The sequence below is a fragment of the Zingiber officinale genome, chromosome 6A (genome assembly GCF_018446385.1).
Source record: "Zingiber officinale cultivar Zhangliang chromosome 6A, Zo_v1.1, whole genome shotgun sequence".
NCBI classification, from domain to species: Eukaryota; Viridiplantae; Streptophyta; class Magnoliopsida; order Zingiberales; family Zingiberaceae; genus Zingiber; species Zingiber officinale.
Window position 1 is genome coordinate 132306087 of NC_055997.1, and position 25934 is coordinate 132332020.

General features: G+C 34.8%; 1 protein-coding gene across 1 annotated transcript; it reads left to right on the plus strand.

Moving 5' to 3' along the window:
• Positions 1-233: 233 nt before the first annotated feature.
• Positions 234-6299, plus strand: LOC121998174 (chromatin remodeling protein EBS-like). Its single transcript, XM_042552951.1, has 5 exons — positions 234-569; positions 665-1007; positions 1117-1185; positions 5437-5575; positions 5996-6299. Exons 1-5 carry the CDS (start codon positions 497-499, stop codon positions 6020-6022), a joined length of 651 nt encoding a protein of 216 aa, XP_042408885.1. The 5' UTR covers positions 234-496; the 3' UTR covers positions 6023-6299.
• The last annotated feature ends 19635 nt before the right edge of the window (positions 6300-25934 follow it).

The window sequence follows — 25934 nt, forward strand, 5'->3', positions numbered from 1 at the left end:
CTTATCGTATTCGAAAATAAAATTTTCCTCATGAAAATAATATAGAGAAAAAATTAAATTCTTTAATTAAATATTTTATTTTCCCACTTTAGCCAAATAAAGTAAGTTTAGAAAATTTTAGGAGAATTTATGATATTTTAAACGAATACTGTGCCTTTTTGAAAATTACCAGTAATTTGACTGGTCACCTGCGACTCTGCGAGGTCGATAATAAGTAAATGGACGAGTCGATGTGTAGATTTGTAGTAAAAACCCAGACTCATTTCTTGCCACCTCTCGCTGTCGCCGGAACCAACCAAAGGCGCATCTCTGCGCGCACTCTCCCTCTCCCTAGGGTTTCGATCCGCCCTGTGCTCCGTCTCTCCTCGTCGTCCTCTTCGATCTACGATCTCACTGCCATCACCACTGCTACCGCTGGTGGTGACCATCTCCATAACCCGAGTGCAGAGTCGATCGCTCACTGATATCCCTGTCCGCGTCTGCTCTATTTCAGCTGATGGCCAAGACCAAGCCCGGCAAGAAGGACCTCGATTCCTACACTATCAAGGGCACCAACAAGGTCGTCAAAGGTATCTCCGCGATCCCTGCCCAGATGGCTTGCTCCGTTTTGGTCTATTATTCTCGACATGGTTTAATTGGTTGTGGGGGTGCCGTCGTGTCGAAGTCGGTGACTGCGTGCTGATGCGGCCGTCGGAGTCGGAGAAGCCGCCGTACGTGGCCAAGGTGGAGAAGATCGAGGTGGACCACCGTAACAACGTGCGGGTGAAGGTTCGGTGGTACTACCGCCCTGAGGAGTCCATTGGCGGCCGACGGCTGTTCCACGGCGCCAAGGAGTTGTTCCTTTCGGATCACTACGACGTGCAGAGCGCGCACACCATCGAGGGAAAGTGTATTGTGCACTCGTTTAAGAACTACACCAAGCTTGAGAATGTCGGGGCTGAGGACTACTTCTGCCGCTTTGAGTACAAGGCGGCCACTGGGGCTTTCACACCTGATCGTGTTGCCGTGTAGGTTTTGCCTGCTTTTCATCTGTTTTCTCAATGATCCGTGATCCTAGATTTCTTGTAATTGCATCTTTATATGTCAAGTTTGTGTTTTTCCTTCTTTTCGTTTCAGGTACTGCAAGTGTGAGATGCCTTACAACCCTGATGATTTGATGGTACAATGTGATGGATGCAAGGATTGGTAAGTGAGTTCGACTCCTCGTTCAAGCTTTGTCTGACTTGTCATTTACATAATTGCTTCAAACTAGGTTTTGGAGGGCACGCGGAAAAAAATTCTATTATTTTTTTTAAGTTAAAAATTGTTATTGTATGCATGCACTCGTGATTCGGAATGCTAAAGTTGGGAAATTTCTCCAACATGGGCTTGTCCATCCATCTTGCAAAATTCCTAAACAAGATCCCTCTTTTTGAAAGGCATCAACAAGATCTCTAGTTGATAGAAAAGTTGAAATGGTAATTAGTAAAACTTGTAAAGAACTAAAAATGCAAAAAAAAAAAAAAAAAAAAAAAACAAACACACACACACAGAGTAAACAATGAAGTAGATGAAAAGAAAACAATTCAAGTATGATCATTGGCTGTCGATGTTTACACTCTTTGGTTTGGCACGCTGCTTTTAGCTTCCTTAACATCTATATAATCTTAACCCCATTTTCCATTTTTTAACTTATTGAGAGGATATAAGGACGGAGGACTTAAGTTTAAGTTGATGAAACAATATGAAACAGAAAGAATTTCCTTAAGTGGCATCTACATTGAGGGATTTGGAAGAAAGGAAAGGGTGAAACTTTTAAATATCTCGTCAACTATACCGTTGACTGAACAGCAAATGTCAATCAATTAACAAGCTAATAATTTTATTCCTTATGTTTTCATTCACTTTTGACTTGATCAAAACAAACGAAGCACAAATCCTCAATATTTCTTTTATCTTTGTTTATTTCTGAGTAAACAAAGACTCTTGCGTTCATCGTTGCCAAAATCAATATCAAGATAAGAACTAGATGGTCAAAACACCTAAGTATTGTCCTTATTGGATTAGTATAGTTGATGAAATTGAAAGACAAAATCATTAAGCAAAATAAAAAAAGGAGAATAATTAAAATAGTGTCAGAGATAAATATATATAAGAAAACAATATGGTGCTCAATCATAACTTGAAGAAAGGGAAATGTTGAAGTCACAAAAGTGTGTGTGATCGGAAGCCTCCTTTCAAAGAAAGGGAAAGGCTGAAGTCGTCCACATACACATACACGCACATGAATGTGCGCGCGCGGAAGCATGCACCCTTTTGATGAAAGGGAAAGGTTTAAGTCTTACGCGCACGCGTGTGTGTGTGTGTGAAGTAGGCACCCTTTTGGTGGAGGATTTCAGACCTAGGATCTTAGCAACAACTTTCATAACTCTACCAACTTATTAGAAGGCACCTTAGTGATCAATCATAATTAAGATGTATATTATGTTTTATTAATTATTTGATTATCAATAACACATATAATATATAAATAGTAAATAGTATTAATAGAATTATGTTAGCAACACAATACATTATCAAATTTTCAATGATATTGTAATAATTATATTGTTATGATTAGTAGGTTAATAATGGTATCAAATTAATACAATATTATTTGATAATATCATATATTAAATTATCAGCAAAAGTTAGCTTTTATATATATATAAAGTTAGCTTTTATATATATATATATATATAAGATTATCAATGTGAATTTATTTATTAATTTCTTGATAATTCTTCGAATCTCTGTTTTTTTTTAAAAAAAAAACCTCATATGTCTTTGTAAGATGATCCATTTCTTAGGAAAGATTGGATTAGCCTTTCTTCCAACTTGAGCGATTCATATCAATTTTGGCAACTTGTAACCTTTCTATTCCTTCCGTTTGGTTCTAATTGATCATTTCCAAATAGTAAAGTGGGTGTCATTCACTTTATCAATTTATCAGACATTTCTAACAAAGCAAATCAAAATGCTAAAAGTTTTCAAAATGAAATCAAATCGGAACTGATATGCTTCAGTCCATTTAGAATTGATATTAAAAAGGTCCATCAGTGTTATCATCTTTCAAGTGTATGTATACGTACATGCTTATCTATTAAGTTCAAATTTATCAATTTGACATTGTTCGAAACCATAATCCAATCAGAACTAAAATCTTATTATTTTCAAAACCAAGCCTTAAATTGATATTAAAATTTTTTTATTGGTTTGATTTGTCCAGTTTGTTTATTCACTTTTCTGTTTTGATTCCCACAGTACCAATGACACAATATAAAGTAGGGAAATTCTTTAAAAGAAAGTGGACTAGGGATCTTTCTGGGTCACTTAAAAATTATGGTTGAGTTATTGCTATATAGGACTTTTTTCTTTTCTTTTTGAAGCATTGTTCGAAAGCTTTTCCTTCATATCCATTTGTTTCACCACCCAAGTACTATTTGTTGTATGTCCTTTATGTTGGGAATACAATCAAGTCCCACGTTGAAAATGCATGGAAAAGATCATCGGTTTAAAAATGAAAGATATCTCCATTGATACGTGACCTTTTGGATAGAACCTAAAAATAAATCCATGAGGGCTTAGGTCTAAAGTGGAAAATATCATATCATTGTGGAGATATGTGAATTCTTTTGGATATAACAAGCGGTATTAGAGTGAGGTTGCTCTTTACCAGACTAACCGCCGAAAGAAGCACGAGTCAGAGTCATGGTCTAGACCAAATGCCACGTGCGGTGACCTTAAACGAAGTTGACAGGAGGCTCGAAGTAGGTCAAGAGTAATCGGATACTTACGAGGAGGCTCGGAGCAGGTCAAGAGTGCGGGGAGGCCTATAGCAGGTCAAGAGTAATCAGATGCTTGAGGGGAGGTCGGACCATAAGAGTGATGATAGTTTTTTGTTTGAGGGAAGGATTGTTGGGAATACAATCAAAGTTTCACAAATATATGAAAAAGATCATAGGTTTAAAAGATGAAATATATCTTCATTGGTATGAGGCATTTTGGATAGAGTCCAAAAATAAATTCACGAGGGCTTAAGTCCAAAGTGGACAATATCATACCATTGTAGAGATATATGAATTCTTTTGAACATAACACTTTATTCTACATGAATGAATCTTACAATTCTATCAATTCTAATGATATTTTCATGTAATTGTTCTATATAAAAAAATGCTCAACAAGACGCGTACATCTTGTGATTTTTCAAACCTCTAAATCTAGTAACCTTTTTCCTGTGATATTAATAATTGTTTGTCCAAAGTTTGTGTTGGCGGTCAGTGATAGATGTGGCAATTTATACAATTTTCTAGTAAGATTGCAAAATTATAGGAAACCTGCCTGATAACAAAAGAAATGGTCGGAGATTAATTTAGAATCTAGTCAACCCTGTCTGCGCTAGATTTTTTTTTTTTGCTAGCCTTGATTGTTTGTATTTATCATCTTCAGTTTCCATATAATTATGTTTGTCTCGAGTGTTTGTACACAGTCAATTTGGCATGTTTCTTGAGCTTTTTTACCTTTGCATTCCTTTTAAAGCTATTTATGTTCTTTCTTTTGTTTTATGCAAAATGTTTTATTATCATCATTTAGTTGCACCTTTCATGAAGTGTCCATGTTTGAAGCATGTTGATTCTTTCACACTGAGGCAATTCGGCAATAAAATACTTATAACCTTAAATAGTCTCTTCTCTGCTTGTGGTAACCATGATTGAAGTTAGTAAGGAAGACTGACAACCAATGACTAATATAAATATATTTGTTTGTTTATTAATACAAATGTCTCTGAGAGGATTATTGACATGCTTATCTGAGCAACAATGTGAACTGATTTGATCATGGAGGTCACTATCTGAATGCATTTTGTTATACCTACAGGAATTTTTTTTGCACACTTTATCTTGTTTCAGTTGGTGGTTTCACACACGACTTTTGGAGTCCTCTTGTCCATTCATAGGATTAAGTTTCTACATAACACTGTGCCAGTGTGCAAGGTTTTGCATGAAATTATTAACCATTTAAGGTTTCTTCTCATGCACTTTTATCCATGCGTGTTATAACTCCTTTCTTGAATTGACAGAATCCCTACAAGTAATAAGTAATGCTTCTTGCCAGTGCAATAGTTTTATTCCAAAATTATGACATGCAAGTATTTGGTATATATGGTACTTTAGTAGCTTGATTGAAAGATAAGCATATTTATTACTTTTCCATTGATGATTTGATATAATGCATAGATAATTAAAGATTTCATCTTATGCTTTCTTGTTCCATGGATGAGATCCTATTAGTTACCGTATCTATTGAGGATCAATTCTTAGGATTTAAGTTCTTGTAATCAAGGTTGTTTCTCTTTTTTCAAAAGTCTGCTTAGCTACAGTTTATGCTGAGTTAAATAAATGATTATTTAAATAGGTTCCATCCATCTTGCATGGGCATGAGTACTGAACAAGCAAAAAAGTTGGAACATTTTCTGTGTTTAGACTGTGACTCGGAAGATGATGCAAAAAGATCATCGAATGGATATCCAGATTCGACAATTTCTGAATCCAAGGTAATAGTACTAGTATTTATTTGTGCAATTCTTTAGCCACTCAAGTTATACTTGTTTAGAAAAAATAACTAACCGCTCTTAATTGATCAAATTCATGTGATAATTGTTATTGGAAACACCTGCTATTTCGTAGGTAGTATGGCATCATTGATAATTTTGCTACAATAGTGTAAGTGTAAACAAACCTTTCTTAGAGCTCCGTCTTCTTGGTTTTATTTTTAGGAGCATTGATTTAGTGTAGTTTTCAGTTCTCATTTTGTAGTCAGGGCAGTTTCCAACTCGCTCTAAAGATTTTTAGATTGTCCTATCTAGTCTCATTGCCTGTTGATTTAATGGTTCTCTATCAAAAGTCAATATTCATTTTTGTACTTTTTCACGGATTTTACATTTTTTTTTTCGTTTTTCTTTTAAATGCTGCAGGTTGAACCTAAGAGAAGAAAAAGGTGACTGCTAATTGCTTTAGATGGATGTGCATTTTGTAAAACCCCATCATAATGCTGGTACTATGAATGAGATTGTACAGTGCAGAGAACAAAGAGTTTGACCATAACCATTGCACTGTTATGAACTTTGTGATTGTTTATAGTGGCAATATTTGCACTTGAGGAATCAAACGCTGGTGTTTCTCAAATCTCAAATATTCACCCCTCTTGATTACACTTCAGCCATATGAATATGCTTTAGTTTCAGTTAATGTCGTGTGTTATCTTCAAACCCCTGTCTAAACCATCATCCGACCTGACCGTTCGACCTGGGACTACTAAGGAGGTGTGGTCAGGTTTCAAAATATCTCTTGTTTGAGTAAGATGTGTGGAAGTTGAAAGTTTCTGTAGGTTTTTCCTTGAATTGCTCTTTTCTTTCAGGTGAAAAATGGCATGAAATTTCTGCATCACGCGCAGAGACAGAATGAATACTAGACGGTCCGTCTTCTTCCTTAGATTCTCCGAACCCCATAGAATCCGGTAATTTGAACATAACTTGAGTTTGGATTTGCATTTGTAATAATATTTAATTTAATTACTAATTATCAACCGATTTATTGATTAATCGGATCGTAGCTAAGAGTTGATCGGTTTTTCTTCATGGATTTTTCATCACGTACATTCATGAACAATATTTAATATTAATTTATAAATAATTTTTTTTATTAACTAAATCTATAAGCAAAAATCGGCGATTTATCAAGCGATGCAGTTGGTTTTGCATATTATTTAAAAGCGTAGTACATTTTTAAATTGTTCAAATCACACAGCTCTTTTCATTGCCTTTTCCATAATACTTCTCTTCTTTTTTTTATTTTAGTTTTTTTTTAAAAAAAAACTTATTTACTTCTCTTCCTTTTCTTATTTTATTTTTTTTTAAAAAAACTTAATTTCTCAACCTTCCTCTTTTATCTTTGCTTCCTCCTTCGTTAGAGCATTGGCTATGGCTATCGTTGTCCCTTCGTCTTCGTCTAGCAGTATAAGAGACATGGTAAGTCGGTGACCGTTTGAGATAAGGTTGAGTTTTGGACCGATTCATCTATCTCTTTGTCACTCCTCTCTAGCTCTTCAAGCAGGACGATGACGCGGCCTTCGTCAGTAGCTTTGCCCTCTACATGATCCCCTAGATGTTTGCTTACGCCCTCAATTTCCCCCTCTCCAAATTCCTATGGGTGTAAAGTAAGGTCTTGGTCTTGGCCAGCGTCGCTGTCATCACCCTAGTCTTCCACGTTGCCCTCACTTGACTAATCGTCGGTCACTTCCGCCTCGTCCTCTCAAGTGTGGTAGCGTCGCTCAACTAAGCTTGGTGGATTGCATCGCCAAGGGGAACTGTTTTGGCGCATGGAACGACTTCAGCTGGCAGCCTTTTTTGTTTGCGTACATCACTTGGTTCCCTTTGAAGGATGCTTAAATTGTAATCGTTGCCGTATCGTGATCCCCACGCCGTTGCATTTCATTTATATATATATATATATATATATATATATATATATATATATATATATATATATATATATATATATATATACTTCAACATATTTTTTTTTTTAAGTTTCTTGTTATTGTTAGAGGTAAAGTTCGACGAATTAGAGAAATCAATCACGGGAGAAGAAAAATAAGCGTTTTTGGAGGATGAGACTGACTTCGTTGATTCTTTGTTGGAAGGTGACTCCGGTCGCAAAAGTATCGGTGTATCCTTAGTAACAAAGTAAGTTTTTGATTTCGTATTAAAAATGTGAATTTTGTATATTTTAGGGTGATTCTATTTTTTTAACCTGCAATCGTTTGATGAAATATCAAAACAGATAATGATGGAGAAAACTCGTTAAGACATAAATGGAGGATGGATGGATGGAAGATAAAAAAATTTTTAAAAAATTTTTAGATTAAAAAAAATAAGACTATATATACATTTAATCAAATATACTTAACAATATACTTACTAAATTTATACTATAGATCTATGTCACTGGTTCTTCATAAATAATAAAGTTTATGAAATAAAGTATCAATAATTTAATGTGTAAATAATAAATCTCACTTGTCTTACTTAAAATTTATATGTTTTTAAAAAAGTTTATTTATTATGATTTTCATAACCAAGAAAATAATCAATTTTTCATATAATCTACAAGGGTATAAGGAGGAACACTTGAGGTATCTTATTATAAAGATCATGATACTGATTACATGGAGAACTTCACTCTTCCTAACTAATATAACTGCAAGCATGTTGATTTTTTGTGAATCTTAAAAAGGAATATTCATAATATTTTTATTATTGTTGTTATCTATATAATTGTTATTTCTATATACTATTAATTATCACTTTGTCTAAATTACTGGTTCTTCTTGCGGTGTGTTGTTATAAAACTTAATAAAACTTTGTTGCTATTATTGTTGTAATTGTATGAAAAGATAGTTGTAAATTTATGTTTTTTATAGTATGATAATTATTTTTTATTGAGTTTGTTTGTAGTCATTTGGATATCATGATAAATTTTAAATTAGTAACACATTGTTATATTGTTCCATTATTCAATCAAAATCAAAAGTTATGGTCTCTCAAATTTTAAATCAACAAAATATTGTTGTTTGTTTTTTAAGATCAGCAACATGAAGAGTTGCTGGTCTTTTGAAAATCAACAACATATTATTGCTGACTTAAAATTTGAGAAATTGTAACTTTTAATTAATATTGAATCACGGGACGTATAATATATTAAATCAAAGCTTATTTAGAGATCTTCGATTTAATATATTATACGTCCCGTTGTTCAATCTGAGTCAAAAGTTATAATCTCTCAAAATTTAAATTAATACGTTGTTCTTGATTTTCTAAAGATCAACAACACATTGTTGTTGGTTTCTTAAAATCAGCAACATGAATACTAGCAACAATTTATTGCTGACTTAAACTTTGAGAAATCATAACTTTTGACATCGATTGAACCATGGAATACATAATATATCAAATCGAAACTTGTTCAGATATTTGATTTGATTATTATACGTCCATGCTTCAATCCGAAGAAAATGTTATGGTCTCTTAAAATTTAAGTTAATAATACGTTGTTGTTCACTAGAAATGAAGTTGGAAGTTCACTATAAATGGTATGACGATGATCCTCATTTTTCGATGCTACAAATAAATATGACTCCCCTATGTTAAGCAAAATTAATTTTTTTTGTTTTAGAATGTTAGATAAAATTAATTTTTTCAAAAATCTCTAAATGAACTTCGATTTGATATATTGTGTCTCTCGTGATTGAACCCGAATCAAAAGTTATGATCTCTTAAAGTTGAACTTGTAGTTGTAGCAACTACGGCTTCGTATATGTTACAATGTGTATACTGGGTAAAATTTAAGAGACTATAACTTTTTAATCGGGTTGAACACATGCAGGACGCACAATATATCAAATTGAAGATCTCTAAGTGAGCTTCAATTTGATATATTACATATTTCATGATTCAACCCAAATCAAAAGTTATGATATCTCAATGTTTACGGTTCAACACATTGATACTAGTCTTTGTTACTGATCTTATAAAGACTAGAAACACGTTGTTGCTGATCTTCTGAAGACCAGCAACATATTGTTGCCAATCCTCTAGAGATTAGTAACACATTGTTGCTGGTTTTCTAAAGATTAGAAATATGTTGTAGCAACTATGAAATCTTAGTTGCTACAACTATAAGTTATAATTTTGAAAGATTATAACTTTTGATTCAGGTTGAATTACGGGATGCAGGGGCGTAGCTACATGGGGCCGAGGGGGTGCGACCGCCCCCTCTGAAATTTTGGGGGAAAAATTAATATAGTGATTTTTTTAAAAAAAAAGATTTAGTTATAAATTCTAAAAATTTCAGGATTTTTTTATAAAATATTCAATTAAAATAAACAAGAACCCAAACTTTTTTTCTCTCTTTCCGTCAATCTTTTTTTTTCTCTCTCAATATTTGTTTTTCTCTCTCCCATTGCCCGTACTTTTATCCCCTCTCCCTTCCTCCTCCAAATCCCCTCTCCTTTTTTCTCTCCTGTGATATTCTTCCTCTCATAATCCCCTTATTATTCTTTTCCTAATCTTAATTTTACCCTTTAAGTTTTCGTCTCTATTTTAACAATTCGATTAAGTTTCCGTCACTAATTAACTTTCTAATTAAGGTTTTTATTCTCAATTTTTCTTCCCAGCATCCTAAAATCTTCCTCTCTGATCGACCTTCTCTTCGATCTCTGACACGCTCCTCTCCTCTCCTCTTTGATCTCCAGCACTGGCATGTATCTTGTCGGTATGCACGATCTTCTCCCGTTCCCTCTCCTCTCTTAGTGACTGCTTGGCGGTGGCCTCACAGCAAGGTTTCGCTTTGGCCATAGCCTCACAGTGAGGTCTTTCCTTGGTTGCGGCCTTGTAGTGAGGTGGTGAGGTTGGGCGTGACCTCAATAGTGTGTCGTGGTCAGCTTGAATTCGCCCCCCCTGAATGCAAATTCTAGCTACGCCGCTGACGGGATGCATAATATATCGAATCGAAGATCTTTGAATAATTTTCGATTTGATATATTGAGCATCTCATGGTTGAACCTGAATAAAAAAGTATGGCCTCTTATAATTAAACTTGTAGTTGTTGCAGTTATGGTTTCGTAGATGCTATAACGTGTATTCTGAGAAAATTTTAAGAGACCATAACTTTTAACTCTGGTTTATCCATAAGATACATAATATATCAAATCAAAGATCTCTAAACGAGCTTTTATTTGACATATTATATGTCTCATGGTTCAATACGAATCAAAAGTTATAACCTCTCAAAATTTATGGTTCAACACGTTGTTTCTGATCTATTGAAGACCAGCAATACGTTGTTGTTGATCTTACGAAGACCAAGAACATGTTGTTGTTGATCCTCTAAAGATTAGCAACACATTGCTACTGGTCTTCTAAAGATCAACAACACATTGTAGCAGCTATGAAATCGTAATTGCTATAACTATAAGTTATAAGTTTGAAAGATCGTAACTTTTGATTTAGGTTAAACTATAAGATACACAATATATCAAATTGAAAATTATTCAAAGATCTTTGATTTGATATATTGTGCGTCTCATTGTTTAATCTGATTCAAAAGTTATGATTTCTTAAATTTAAACTCATAGTTATAACAACTATTGTTTCATAGTTGCTATAACGTATATGTTAGATAAACTTTGAGTGGTCATAACTTTACTTAAATTGAACAATGACATGCACAATATATTAAATCAAGATCTTTGAACGAGCTTTGATTTAATATATTATATCTCGTAATTCAAGCCAAATCAAAAGTTATAACCTCTCAAAGTTAAAACTTTTAGTTATAGTAGCTACAATTTCGTAGCTGATACAACATGTTGCTAATTTTTTGAAGACCAGAAACACAGTCTTTTGCAAATCAACAACCATCAACTCATTCTAAAAGTAGTTGATGAACCTAGAGATATTTGATTCACTCCAAACAAAGTCCTATGTGCTTGGCTTGGTCTCTTTATTACACCCATGCCGTCAAACACCATCGTGATACACTATATTGAAAGCAACGATTTTTTTTCAACTTAATTCAAGTATGATAAATGATGTCAAAAGCGTACTATAAGGGTCATGACAATCATGCTCACTGACCAACATCACAAATCAGTTTCTTGGATTTCCATTTTTTTTGAAAATGTCAAAATTTTAATTTTTTTAATAGCGAAGGTCCATCAGCTAGTTCTATCCACAAGTGGTTGATAGACCTAGAGAACTCAAAATAATTTCAAATGAAGACCTATATACTCATTTAATGTCACTGAATGACTTGGGCTCTCAAATAATAATGTGATACATTATATTAAGAACAATAATTTTTTCAACTCGATTTAAGTATGAAAAATGATATCATAAAACTCATTATTAGGGTCACGATTGATTTTCTTAATATATACAAAAACCTCATTAACAATATGTAGATTGTTCAGCTCTAGTTTTTTTTATCCTTATATTTTATTGTTGCTATTTAAATGTTCTATCTTTTGAAAATAATATGGAGAATGAAATGGTCCTGAAATAAATTATGTTATGAAATGTCAAAATCCTGTACTAGATTTGAACATTAATACTATGATATTATATTTTCTTATAATTATAATAGCATTAATCTTGCTCTATTCCGTTTTTTTCTGAATTAACAAGAACTTCTTTAATTATTTTTTAGAGAATATTTATCTCTTCTTGCAAAAGATAATGAAAGGATATAAAGCAAAAGACATATCAAGGAGGACCACTTGAGGTATCTTGCTACAGGAAATCATCTTGAATACTTAAAAGATTGAAGAACTTGATTTTTTTATTTGATGATATGGAAAACTTAACTCTTCCTAGCCAATATAATTGCAAGCTTGATTGGTTTTATGTGGATGTTGAAAAGAAACATTCATAATATTTTATTATTATTATTGTTGTTTATATAATTGTTTTATTGTATACTCCTAATTATTATTTTTGTCTAAATTATTGTGTTCTTCTAGTGTATTATGGTTGTAAAACTCAATAAAAATATTGTTGTTGTTATTGTAATTTTATGGTATGATAGATGTAATTTGATATTTTTTATAGTATGAAAATTATTTTTTCATTAGATTATTATAGTTATTGAATATTATAGTTTGTATGTTATAAATTGATATTTGGTATGTTATAAAATGATCTTGTACCTATATTTGGAAATATTATTATCGTAATATATGTTAGTAATGAATTATTGTTGAGATTTTATCATAGGACTTGTTAATATTATTATCTTAACAAGTGAGTATGATCGTTGTGACCCTAATAATGAGCTTTTGATATCATTTCTCATGTTTGAATTGATTTTAAAAAAAATCATTGTTCTCAATACAGTGTATTATATTGAGGGTATGAATATATTCAGAAGCATTAGACGAGTACATAGGTCTTTGTTTGAAATCATTCTGAGTTCTTTAGGTCCATCAACCACTTTTAGATGAAACTGGCTGATAGACCTTTGCTATTCAAAAAATTATAAATTTGATATCTTTGAAACAATAGAAGTTCAAGGAACTCATTTGTGATGTCAGTGAGTGAGATCATCATAACCCTTATAATGCACTTTCGACTCCATTTATCATAGTTGAATCAAGTTGAAAAAAAAATCGTTGCTCTCAATATAGTGTATCATGATGGTGGTTGATGGCATGGGTGTAATAAGGAGACTAAGTCAAGCACATAACACTTTGTTTGAAGTGAATTAGACATCTTTAGGTCCATCAAACACTTTAGGGATAAAACCAGTTGATGGTTGCTGGTTTGCAGAAGACTGTGTTGTTGGCCTTTAGAAGATTAGCAACATGTTATTGTTGGTCTTTTGAAGATAAGCAACACGTTATAATAGCTACAAAAACATAGTTGCTACAACTATAAGTTATAACTTTGAGAGAACATAACTTTCATTTATGATGATCTATGGGACGCACAATATATCAAATCAAAACTCATTCAAAGATCTTTGATTTAATATACCATACATCCTATGGTTCAATCTAAGTCAAAAGTTATGATCTCTCGAAGTTTACCCTGTATACATGTTGTAGCAGCTACGAGATGGTAGTTGCTACAATTACAAGTTATAAATTTGAGATGTCATAACTTTTGATTCATATTAAACTACGAGATGCATAATATATCAAATCGAAGATCCTTGAACGAGCTTCAATTTGATATATTGTGTCTTGTAGTTTAACATGAATCAAAAGTTATGACCTCTCAAAGTTATAATGTAACGACCCGGCCCCTCTGTCCCTTGGACGCCCCAAGGTGACCCCTCGGTCGTGCCGTTACTCACTAGATCTTCCCACCCCTGGCCAGTGGATTTTTGCCTTCCCCAGGATTCGAACTCTAAACCTTCAGGATAAGTATTAGAGTTTATGAATCCTGGTAGCCAAGTGAGTGTCGCTCACTTGGCTACTAGGATTCATAAACTCTAATACTTATCCTGGAGGTTTAGAGTTCGAACCCTGAGGAAGGCAAAAATCCATTGGCCAGGGGTGGGAAGATCTAGTGAGTAACGGCACAGCCGAGGGGCCGCCTTGGGGCGTCCAAGGGGCAGAGGGGACGGGTTGTTACAATAAAAGGCGCCTTTTTATTGTAACGACCCGACCCCTCAGCCCCTTGGGCGGCCCAACTGACGACCCCTTGGCGGTCCCTTGGGCGGTACTGTCAGGGGTGGAAAGTCCTAGTGAGTAACGGCACAGCCAAGGGTCATCGGTCGACGACATTAGAGATCGCCAAATGGGTCGACGACATAAGGGGCCACTAGTGGGTCACCGCAAGGGTCGCCCAAGAGGCCAAAGGGTTGGGTCGTTACATATAACTTATAATTGTAGCAACTACGATTTCATAACTACTATAACACGTTGCTTATCTTCTGAAGACCAGCAACACAGTTTTCTGCAGACAAACAACCATCAGTCAATTTCATCCCAAAAGTGGCTAATCACTACAAAAATACCCGTAATTAACGACGGGCGTAGCGACGGAATTTATATTCCGTCGGTGTTTTCCGACAGAATTTAATTGTGTCGGTATATACCGACGGCATATATATCAGTCGGCAATTACCGACGGAATATAAATTCCGTCCGTATATTACCGACGGAATTTATATTCCGTCGGTAATTGCCGACTGATATAAATAATCAGTCGGCAATTACCGACGGAATTTTATTTAGTCGGGAATACGAACGATAGGCAACAGATCTGGAAGATCCGGGTTAGCGGTTTTCGTAAATTACCGACGGACCTAGAATTCAGTCGGGAAACACCGACTGAATTATATTTCCGTCGGTGAGTTTTCGCCCGCATCCGCTAATTTTAAACCCGCAAAAATTCTATACTGATAAGCTTCACTGCTTACCGACGGAATTAACTATTCCGTCGGTAATTACCGACGGAATAATTAATTCCGTCGGTAATTACCGACGGAATTAACTATTCCGTCGGTAATTACCGACGGAATTAGTCGGCAGCTACCGACGGAATTATAATTCCGTCGGTATTTCGGTATTAGGGCACCAAATCGGCCGCTTTCCTATTCGCGCGATCTGCTTCCTTCCTCCTCTCTCGGCGATTTCCGTCCACGATCTGCGATTTCCCAGCGCGTCCTCTCCTCCTGTTCACCGGCATCTGCAACCAGCAGTCAGGTATGCTCTGTGCCCCTCTCTCTCTCCGTTTTCACACAGCTGGCGCCCGTCGCGGCCTGCACGCGGCGGGCGGGGCGCTTCAGCTGGTCCTCCAGCAGGGCCGCCTCGTCGGCTTGCCGCTGCGCGTGCTCGGCGACGAGGCGGCCGGCCTCGGTGGGCACCACGCCCCGGGGCAGGCGCTCGAGCAGGGTCTCGCCGACCTGCGCCTCCAGCTCGATGATCTGCCGGCTCACCGCCGAGGGCATCCCGGCGGTCGCAGGCACCTGATCGCTGCCTAATCGCGGCCAGCCAAGTGAAGTTGATAAAGTTAGTGTTAACTGTTAAGCACTTTGTTCATTCTCCTCCATATCTAAATTATCCTGCTATTGAACAAACCAAGTGAAATTGATGCAAACTTGATATGTACACAAAAGCTTGTATTCTCTTTTAATGTTATAATTAGAAAAAGTTGTCTTGTAGCAAATCTTCAGCTGCACTACGATATATCATTTGATTCTACTTATGTAATGGATCACTGGATCACTAGCTCTCTTCCTTGGTTCTAGTGTTTTATTGTAACCTGCCCTTATTTCTTTCTTTAGTTGTATAAAGTTCTAATGCTTGGAAAGAAAATGTTGCTTAAACTTTCACTTTGAATTTGGATATATGATATGTTAGTTGTTCAACAACAATAAGAAGTCCCTTCCTATTGGTTTTGAACGAAACGGGCATTACTTTATAGTTTGCATTTCGGAGATATATTAGTTTTATTTATTTGCTTTAGTGTAGAGGAGATTTATTGTAATATGATACAATGATTGTGAGATGAAATTGTGCGAATTTAAAATTATTTCAAGTGATATAAGTTTAATAATGTTTCAAATTATATTCTCTTTAGGTTATAACAATGTATATGAACAAAGCTTGGATGTACAATCGATTAGATAATGGTTTTATTAGAGAGGATTTTATTGTTGAAGTTGACCAGTTTGTGACCTTTGCTAAAAGTCATCCAGAATGTATGAATGGTGCTGAGTTACGGTGCCCCTGCAATCATAAAAATGTCAAAATAGAGCATTTCGTGATGAGAATACTGTAAAAATGCACATATGTAGAAATGGTTTTGTGCCAAATTACTACAATTGGTACTGTCACGGAGAGGCTTATTTATATGAACCAATTGGGCCTTCTGTTGGTTCATCTTCTGGGACTACTATTACCGCTCCTGAAACATCAAATAATATTGATATTTCAATCCAATCAATGGTTCAAGATGCGATGAATGCAGTTGATTATTCAAATATAGATGAAATACCAACCCCTGAATATCAACAACTATATGAAATGTTACAGGCTAGTGAAAGAGAAGTGTGGGAAGATATTCCTTCTGGTCATTCTCAACTATCAGCTACTGCAAGGTTATTGAATATGAAAGCAGAACATCATTTCTCAGAAAGGTGTTACGATGACATTTGTCAATTGATGTCAGAGTTGCTCCCTGCTGATAACATAATGACTGATAGCTTCTATGATACAAAGAAATTGATCAGAGGTTTAGGTTTGCCTGTACAGAAGATTGATTGTTGTATAAACAACTGCATGATATTTTGGAATGAAGATAGTGATTTGAATGAATGTAAAATATGTACTCACCCGCGTTTTAAGCATCGTACTCGCATACCAGGGAAGAAAAAGAAAAATATTGCTTGGAAGGTGATGTATTATTTTCCATTAACTGCTAGACTGCAACGCTTGTATGCATCTGCAGCTACAGCTGGCCACATGTTGTGGCATCATGAGCATGAGCATGAGCACGATGGAGGTATAATGTGTCATCCCTGTGATTCTCCTGCATGGAAACATCTTGATACTGTGTTTCCCTCTTTTGCAATGGAACCACGTAATGTGAGATTGGGACTTTCTGCAGATGGATTTCAACCATTTGGCCAGTCGGGACAACAATATTCATCTTGGCCAGTTATATTAACACCGTACAACTTACCGCCATGGATGTGCATGAAAGATGAATTTATGTTCCTTACCGTGCTTATTCCGGGTCCAGCTAATCCAAAAGATAAGATAGATGTTTTCATGCAACCTCTAATTGCTGAGCTGAATGAATTATGGAATGTAGGGTCGGTGACTTATGATATTGCAAGTAAAACTAATTTTACATTGCATGCTGCCTTATTATGGACGATCAGTGATTTTCCAGCATACTCAATGTTGTCGGGATGGAGCACGGCGGGTAAATTAGCATGCCCACATTGCATGACAGAGTCCGATGCATTTTCATTACCTTGCAGTGGGAAGGTATCTTGGTTTGATAATCATCGTAAATTTCTACCACTGGATCACCCTTTTAGGCGAAATAAGAAAAACTTTCTAAAGAATGTTGTAGTCAGAAAACCTCCTCCAGCAGTCCATGCTTCAGGTGAAGAAATCATTGAACAAATAGATAGTTATGGATTTCTCCCAGTATCTCAGCCTAATTCTGATGAGATAAATAAATATCTTGTTAGGATGTGCAAGTGTGGTTGGAAAAAAATGAGCATATTCTGGGAGTTGCCTTATTGGAAGTATCTACTCATTCGACACAATATAGATGTGATGCATGTTGAGAAAAATTTCTTTGATAATATCTTCAACACTGTGATGAATGTACCTGGAAGAACTAAGGACACTGCAAAATCACGTGAGGAATTAAAAGAACTAGTCAACAGACCAGAGTTACATCAGAATGAAACAACCAATAAGTTTCCCAAAGCGTGTTATACATTGGACAAAGATAGTAAGCAAGCTTTATGTAGTTGGTTAAAAGAAATTAAATTTCCAGATGGATATGTTTCGAATATGGCTCGATGTGTTGATATGAACAAGTTAAAAATGTTTGGAATGAAGAGTCATGACTGCCACGTGTTCATGCAAAGACTTATTCCAATAGCTTTTCATGATTTACTTCCCAATAATGTTTGGCAAGCACTTACGGAGTTAAGTTTGTTTTTCAGAGATTTGACAGCAAGGTGTATTATGATGACCGATATGCTTCGGCTAGAAACAGAAATTCCTCTCATACTTTGTAAGCTGGAGCGCATATTCCCACCTAGTTTTTTTGATTCAATGGAACATCTGCCAGTACATTTACCATATGAGGCACGAATAGCAGGTCCTGTTCAATACAGATGGATGTATCCATTTGAACGATTTTTGAGAAAATTAAAGAATAATGTCCGTAATAAAGCAAAAGTTGAAGGGTCAATAAGTAATGCTTATCTGGTTGAGGAAGCATCTTCCTTCTGCTCCTATTATTTTGCTGATCATGTTAAAACCAGAAGGAACAAATGTCCTAGAAATTCCGATGATACTCAGAATATTGACCCATCGATGCTTTCTATTTTCAAATTTGCTGGTAAACCATTGGGTGCATCTGTTTCTAGATGGTTAACTCAACAAGAATATCATGCTGCAAGAACATACATACTCTTAAATTGTGATGAAGTCAAACCATACATCAAGTAAGTTAACTTACCCACTTAAACTTTAATCTTGCTGTATTTGTTTTCTTAATATCCGAAATGCCTCAAATTAACCATTGTTGTTCACAGCTTGTATGAACAACAATTATATCTACAAAATCCATCAATGAGTGCAAGTCAAGTTGCTGACAAGTTAGAGACTGAATTTGCATTATGGTTTCAAATTTATGTAAGTTAGAGAAATTTTCATAATTCTTCATAAAATTAAGATCGATCCTAGCTAATTTATATCATACATCTTTTGATAGGTGAAAGACAGCAGAATATCAAATGTGCAAGATGATAGAATATTGAATCTTGCATCAGGACCCCTTCGCCAAATAATGGTCTACTCTGGTTACTATGTTAATGGTCTAAAATTCCATGTGACACAACGAGATTCACGGAGATTAACTTATAATTATGGTGTTTGTGTAAAGGGATCTATCGACACAAATAACACTGAGTTTGATTACTATGGTAGACTTGAGGAAATTATAGAGATTGAATATCCAGCATTACCTATAAAAAGGTGTGTGTTATTCAAATGTTCATGGTATGATCCGACCCCAAGAACAGGTACCAGAATACATCCAAATTATAATTTAGTTGAGGTTAATGCAAATAGAAGGTTCAATAAGTTTGAACCTTTCATTTTTGCAATGCAAGCGGGTCAAGTTTTTTATCTTGAATATCCTACGAAGAGAAGAAGAGCTAGTGAATGGTTGTCTGTTTGTCGAATGAAGTCTCGTTCGATCATAGAAATGCCGAACACCACTACTGCTCAAAACCATGATGCATTTCAGAATGATGAAGTAGAGAGACATTCAGTTGATTCACAACTTCCTTCTACATCACAATTACTTGTAGATGTTAATGCCAGTGACGAGGAGCTAGATGATGTAGAGACATCTAGCAGTGAGGATTTTGCTCACATAACAGAGTCTAGCGACGACGACTTACAAACTGTTGATGTTGAGTAGAACTATTTCCAGAGACTGACATTAATTAAATTTTAGCATTATTGATCTTTAAGTAAGTTATGATTCAATCATGTTTTATTGTCTGATTACCATGTTTGTTCACTTTATTGTATGCTATTTTGTAGATACTCATGGCAGATCATCCAGCACCACCACTTCGTGGATCTACAGTTCTTAGGGTTGTTGGAGAGACGTAAGTATTTTTTATTTATTATTAATTCATTTTCTTTTTTTAAACATATAGCTTATGTTTTAAAATTGTTTATATGCAGATTTACTCCTGACGGCCATCGAGTATCCACATATATTACAAAAAAATTTAAAGAAAGAGTCTGCATTGCTGGTACTACATGGAGACATGTAGATAATGCGACTAAAGATTTTTATTTTAATGAATTTCTGGTAAGTAAGTTGAATATGTACAATATATTTAATCTTTAATATACTAAATTTTTAACTTCTATTTGCAGAAAAAATATACATGGGAGGAAGGACAGGAGGGAAAATTTGTAGGGACTTGGAATATTTACTGTGCCAAGTTATACAAGGACCTTTTATATTATATGAGAAAGGATGGCACTAGACCAGCTTATGTATCCGAGGAGATTTGGAGTGCATGGACGCCACTTGGTCTGCAGAAAATGGCGATCAAAGGCTCTAAAAGCTCGAGAAAATAGGAATCTGAGCCATGTGGCCCGAGTACCGGATCTGCTCGCCATACATCAGGATCTCGATCTATTATTGAGCACGCCATGGATCTGGTGAATTGAATTTAATATTTTGTAAATTATATTTTTATTTATTAACAAACTTGTATATTTGTGAACCAACTTATTTGTGCATGCAGGAGCGTTCTTTAGAAAGACAACCCACTTGCCTGGAGGTCTTTCTTAAGACTCACAAGAGAAAGGATGGCACATACGTAGATCTTCGATCGAAGAACATTGGGGTTTGAATTTTTAACTTTATTATAATTAATCGTTATTCATTATTAAATAACTCTAGTAATTGTGTATAAGATATAATTTGTATATTTTTTCTACACAGGAGGAAATGACAAGCAGGGTTGCTCAGGCATCTCAGCCACCGGTAGAGGGAGGGGAGTCACAGGATCTATCCACCCAGCAAATAAATGAAATTTATTATGATGTTGTGGGTGGAAGGACAAAGAACTCCTCCCTCTACGGTCTTGGCTCCCAGGCCAAGGTGGTATTTGATCGTTTGAGGACTCCTAAGGGTCGTGCCAGTTCCTCTTCTTCTTCTTCTTCTGAGGTGGAGTCATTAAGAAAAGAAAATAAAGAATTGAAGACTCAGATGACTACCATGGATCAGAGGTGGGAAGAGAGATGGGCTGCTCAGGAGGAGACATTGTCCCAGATGCGAGCAGTCATTGCTAGATGGGACCGATCACAGCCGCCCCAGTCACAGGATCCCCAGTTAGAGCATGGTATTGAGTCACAGGAGACTCGAGACCCATTAGACCCTGCTGATGATTAGCTTCTTCTGAGGTATTCAATCAATTACAACTAAATTTTTTTCTTAGTGCAATCATTCTTGTTGTTATTAATTCAATATTAGTGTTGTTTGATTGTGAACCGAACATATGGTTTATTTTCCCCATCATAAAATTTCTCATCAACATTTAATAACCATTTGGATTAATTATTTATATTTTTAAATCATAGTATTTTTTCTGTCATTTGTCTTATTCTAATGTTTATTTATTGTATTTTTAATTTTTCTTCTGATGTTCCACTAATGTGCAGTGTACAACTTAAGTTTCATTTTTAGTTAAAGCATAAGTTTAATTTATATCACTTTCAGTTTTGCATATTGTTATAAAGGAAGGATTTGAAAATCCCATCACCTCTGACTAAAATATCTGTAAAGTTAAATTGCTCTTATTATAACACAACTATTAAAACTTATAGTAAGCTTATTCAATTGCTTTATGGTATATATAGTAGTTGCTAACAAAGCTATTATTACTCATTAATGATAGCACTATTGTATCAAGATACATACTTCCAAGTTTTTGCTATGTCTTGTGTATTTTCAAATTTTAAATACCAAATGCATGCTGAAAATAAATCTGACACTACCATGAGCATTTGCATACATCTTGCTTTCCACTAATGCTTGAATATGATTAATTGTTTCCTTATCTCTTATAAGATAGAGTAGTCATAACAATTTCATATTCTTATTAGGTTTTAGATTCTTAACAAATTTAAATATTTATCTTAAATTGTATTACATTTTGCAGGAGTTCGTATGGATACAATCACCACCGTACTATCATTGGATATCTACAATATAATCCAGGTATTTTATTACATGCAAAATTACTTATATATTACAATTCTTGAGGTATATATTACATTTATATCGATTCAGTCTGATTATAATCTTTTATATTTGACTTTTATAGGATTATATTTGGATATATGTGTAGGTGATGTATCATTGTAAGTTTGGATATTTTGTATTTGATGTTAACTTGTTAGTACTTTTGGATATTTTTGATTGTCAATATGTTTTGGATATTTGGAATTTTGGAGATATGGGCACTTGTTACTATGTTTTGTATTGTTTTTGACAGTTTTATTATTTGTTTGTGAGCATATTGTATGTTGTGTTGGTTGTGTATTGTATGGATTGTTATTATATATGATTTGAGTTTGTGTTACCATCGTTTGTGATGGTTTGTATTGTATAAAATTTGTATATATGATAATTGGAAAATGCAAAGCAGACATTTCAAAACTTACTGGATATTACCGACGGAATTTATATTCCGTCGGAATTCACCGACGGAAATATTCATTCCGTCGGCAATTTATCGAATCGTAACAGGTAGTTACGATACAATCACCGACGGAATAGTAATTTCCGTCGGCGTATACCGACGGAAATCATAATTCCGTCGGTGTCTACCGACGGAATAGTAATTTCCGTCGGTGTCTACCGACGGAATAATTAATTCCGTCGAGAAATATCGAATTTCGAATAGAACTTTTACGATACATCACCGACGGAATTATGAATTCCGTCGGCAATTTACCGACGGAATTTGAGCTTCCGTCGGTGATTTCCGACGGAATAATAAGCCGTCGGTAAACTCCGTCACCCGCCGTTGGCCCTTTTCTCCGACGGAAAACGTTTCTGTCGGTAATAATTACCGACGGAGTTTATAATTCCGACGGTAATTTCCGACCGAATATATTTTCCGTCGGTAAATTGATCACCGACCCAATTCTTTCCGATAGATAAATCTCCGTCGGTATTCCGTCGGAAAAGGCATTTACCGACGGAATACCGACGGAATATTCAGTCGTTATTTGCGACTATTTTTGTAGTGAATGAACCTACAGATGTCGGATTCACTCCAAACAAAGTCCTATGTGCTCAGCTTTGTCTTCTTATTACACTCATATCGTCAAAACACTATCACGATACACTGTTTGAGAGTAGTACTTTTTAAAAAACTTAATTCAAGTATGATAATTTTTTTCAATATAAAGACCAGCAACAACATTATTGTTAACTTAAACTTTGAAAGACTATAAATTTTTACTAAATTGGACCACAAGACACAATATACTAAATTGAAGCTTATTCAGATATTTTCGATTTGATATATTGTACGCTACATGATTCAAACCGAATCAAAAGTTATGGTCTCTTAAAGTTTAAATCAATAATATGTTGTTGCTGATTTCTAAAAATCAGCAACACATTGCTAGTTTCTCAAGACCAACAACTCGAAAAATTGCTGGTCTCCTGAAGATCAACAATTTGTTATTGCTGACTTAAATTTTGAGAGACCATAACTTTTAACTAAGATTGAATCATGAAACACGTAATATATCAAATCGAAGCTCATTTTGAGATCTTTGATTTGATATATCGTGGTTCAATCCAAGTCAAAAGTTATGACCTTTCAAAGTTTAAACCAGTAATACGTTGTTGCTGGTTTTCTGAAGATCAACAATATTTTGTTGCTGGTTTCTTAAGATTAGCACCACATTGTTACTAGTTTCTTAAGATCAACAACACGAAACTAACAACAATGTTGTTATTGACTTAAACTTTGAGAGATTATAACTTTTGATTTGAATTAAACTATGGGACATATAATATATCAACAAAACTCGTTTTAAGATCTTTGATTTGATATATTATATGTCCCGTGATTCGATTTCAATCAAAAGTTATGACCTCTCAAAGTTTAAATTAGCAATACGTTGTTGATCGCTAGAAATAAAGTTGAAAGCTTACTATAAATGGTATGTCGATGATACTCACTATCCGACACCATAAATAAATAGAATTCCCCTATGTTAGATAAAATTAAATTTTTTATTTTTAGAATGGCTTAGGTCCATCAATCAGAGATGTCTAAATGACTTCAAACAAACTCAATAAAAAATAATTATCATACTATAAAAAGCATTAATTTATAACTGTCATACCATATAGTTACAACAATAATATGAGTTTTACAAAACAAATTTAGAAAAACAACGATTAACAATATATAGTAATAACAATTATGTAAACAATAACAATAATAAAATATTATGAATATTTCTCTCCAAAATTCATAAAAAAAATTAGTATGCTTGTAATTATATTGGCTAAGAAGAGCAAAGCTCTTCATATCATCCAATGAAAAATTAAGTTCTCCGATCTTTTCAAATATTCTAGATAATTCTTTATAATAAGATACCTCAAGTGGTCATCCTTAATATGTCCTTACAAATTCAACAGCCAAAAATCAAACCTAGAAATATAGAAACTGGTGTAATGATCAGGGGTCGATTCTCAGGAACTGACGACCTGGGGTTTACCCCGCCATGCGCCTATGACCTGTGTACCTGCATGAATCTCCCTCCATATCCATGGGGCCGGCACTAGGGGGGCCGCTAAGGTAGCGCATCTATCTTTTTTAGAAATATAGAAAATCAATGAAAGCGTAAGGAATCTAGAAATAGGTTACTAGAAAAATTCATAATTAATAGATGGAAAACTCTTAGAATACTAATTCGTACATGTAAAATTGATTATTTTTCTTATTGTTAATCATAATAGATAATTTTTAAAAAAAATTACATAAATTTTAGGTAAGACAGATGAAATTTATTACTTTACATTTTAAATTACTAATATTTTATTACTCACGTAGAACTAGTGACATAGAGTCATAATGTAATAGTACGTATACTATTAAGGTTGATCAAATATAACATTATTTTTTCATCTAAAAAATTATAATCTTCCATACATCCTCCTTCATCTCTCTCAACGAATTTCCCCTATTATCGTTCGCCTTGGTATTTCATCAACAACTACCTATCAAAAAAATAGAATCATTCTAAAACACACAAAATTCACATCTTTAATCTAAAATAAAAAATTTACTTTGCCACAAAGGACGCACCAACTCTTTTATAACCAGAGTCGCCATCCAGCAAAAGATCGGCGAAATCAATCTTATCGTCCAGAAGCACCCATTTTTCTCCTCTCATGATAGGCTTCTCCAACTCTTCAGGATTTACTTCTAACAATAACAAGAAATTTAAAAAAAAAAAAAAAGATCAAATGTTAAAAAATAAAAAATATATATAACACAATGACATGGGGATCATGATACGACAGTGACTGTAATTTGAGCATCCTTCAAATAGCTAACTAGGACCATTGTTATCATGCAGTACCAAAACTCGAGGCTGCAAATTGGAAGAAACAACAAGGCAATTGAGGGACATGTAGCAAAGTATTCGCTTGATGCTGAATTGCAGTTTCGAATTGATCGATTAGCCTTTCATTATATATGCTAATTACCATAGCATTATGGCGGATCCAATGGAGAGCCACACGAAGGAGCCCAGTTCGGCGAAGTCTGCGACCAGCTGAAGTTGTTCCATACTTCCATGGCTGGGGCAGTTCCCATGGTGATGCACGCGAACTGGCCTTCCACCACAATCCACCAGGTCAAGTTGAGCGGCATCGCCTCACTGAGGAAGCCAAGGTGGAAGTGGCTGATGAGGATCCAAGTGAGGTCAACGACGGCAACGCTAGCTATGACCAAGACCTTACTCTCTGCCTGTCGGAACTTAGAGATGGGGAAGTTGAGGGCATAGGCGAACAACTGAGGGATCAT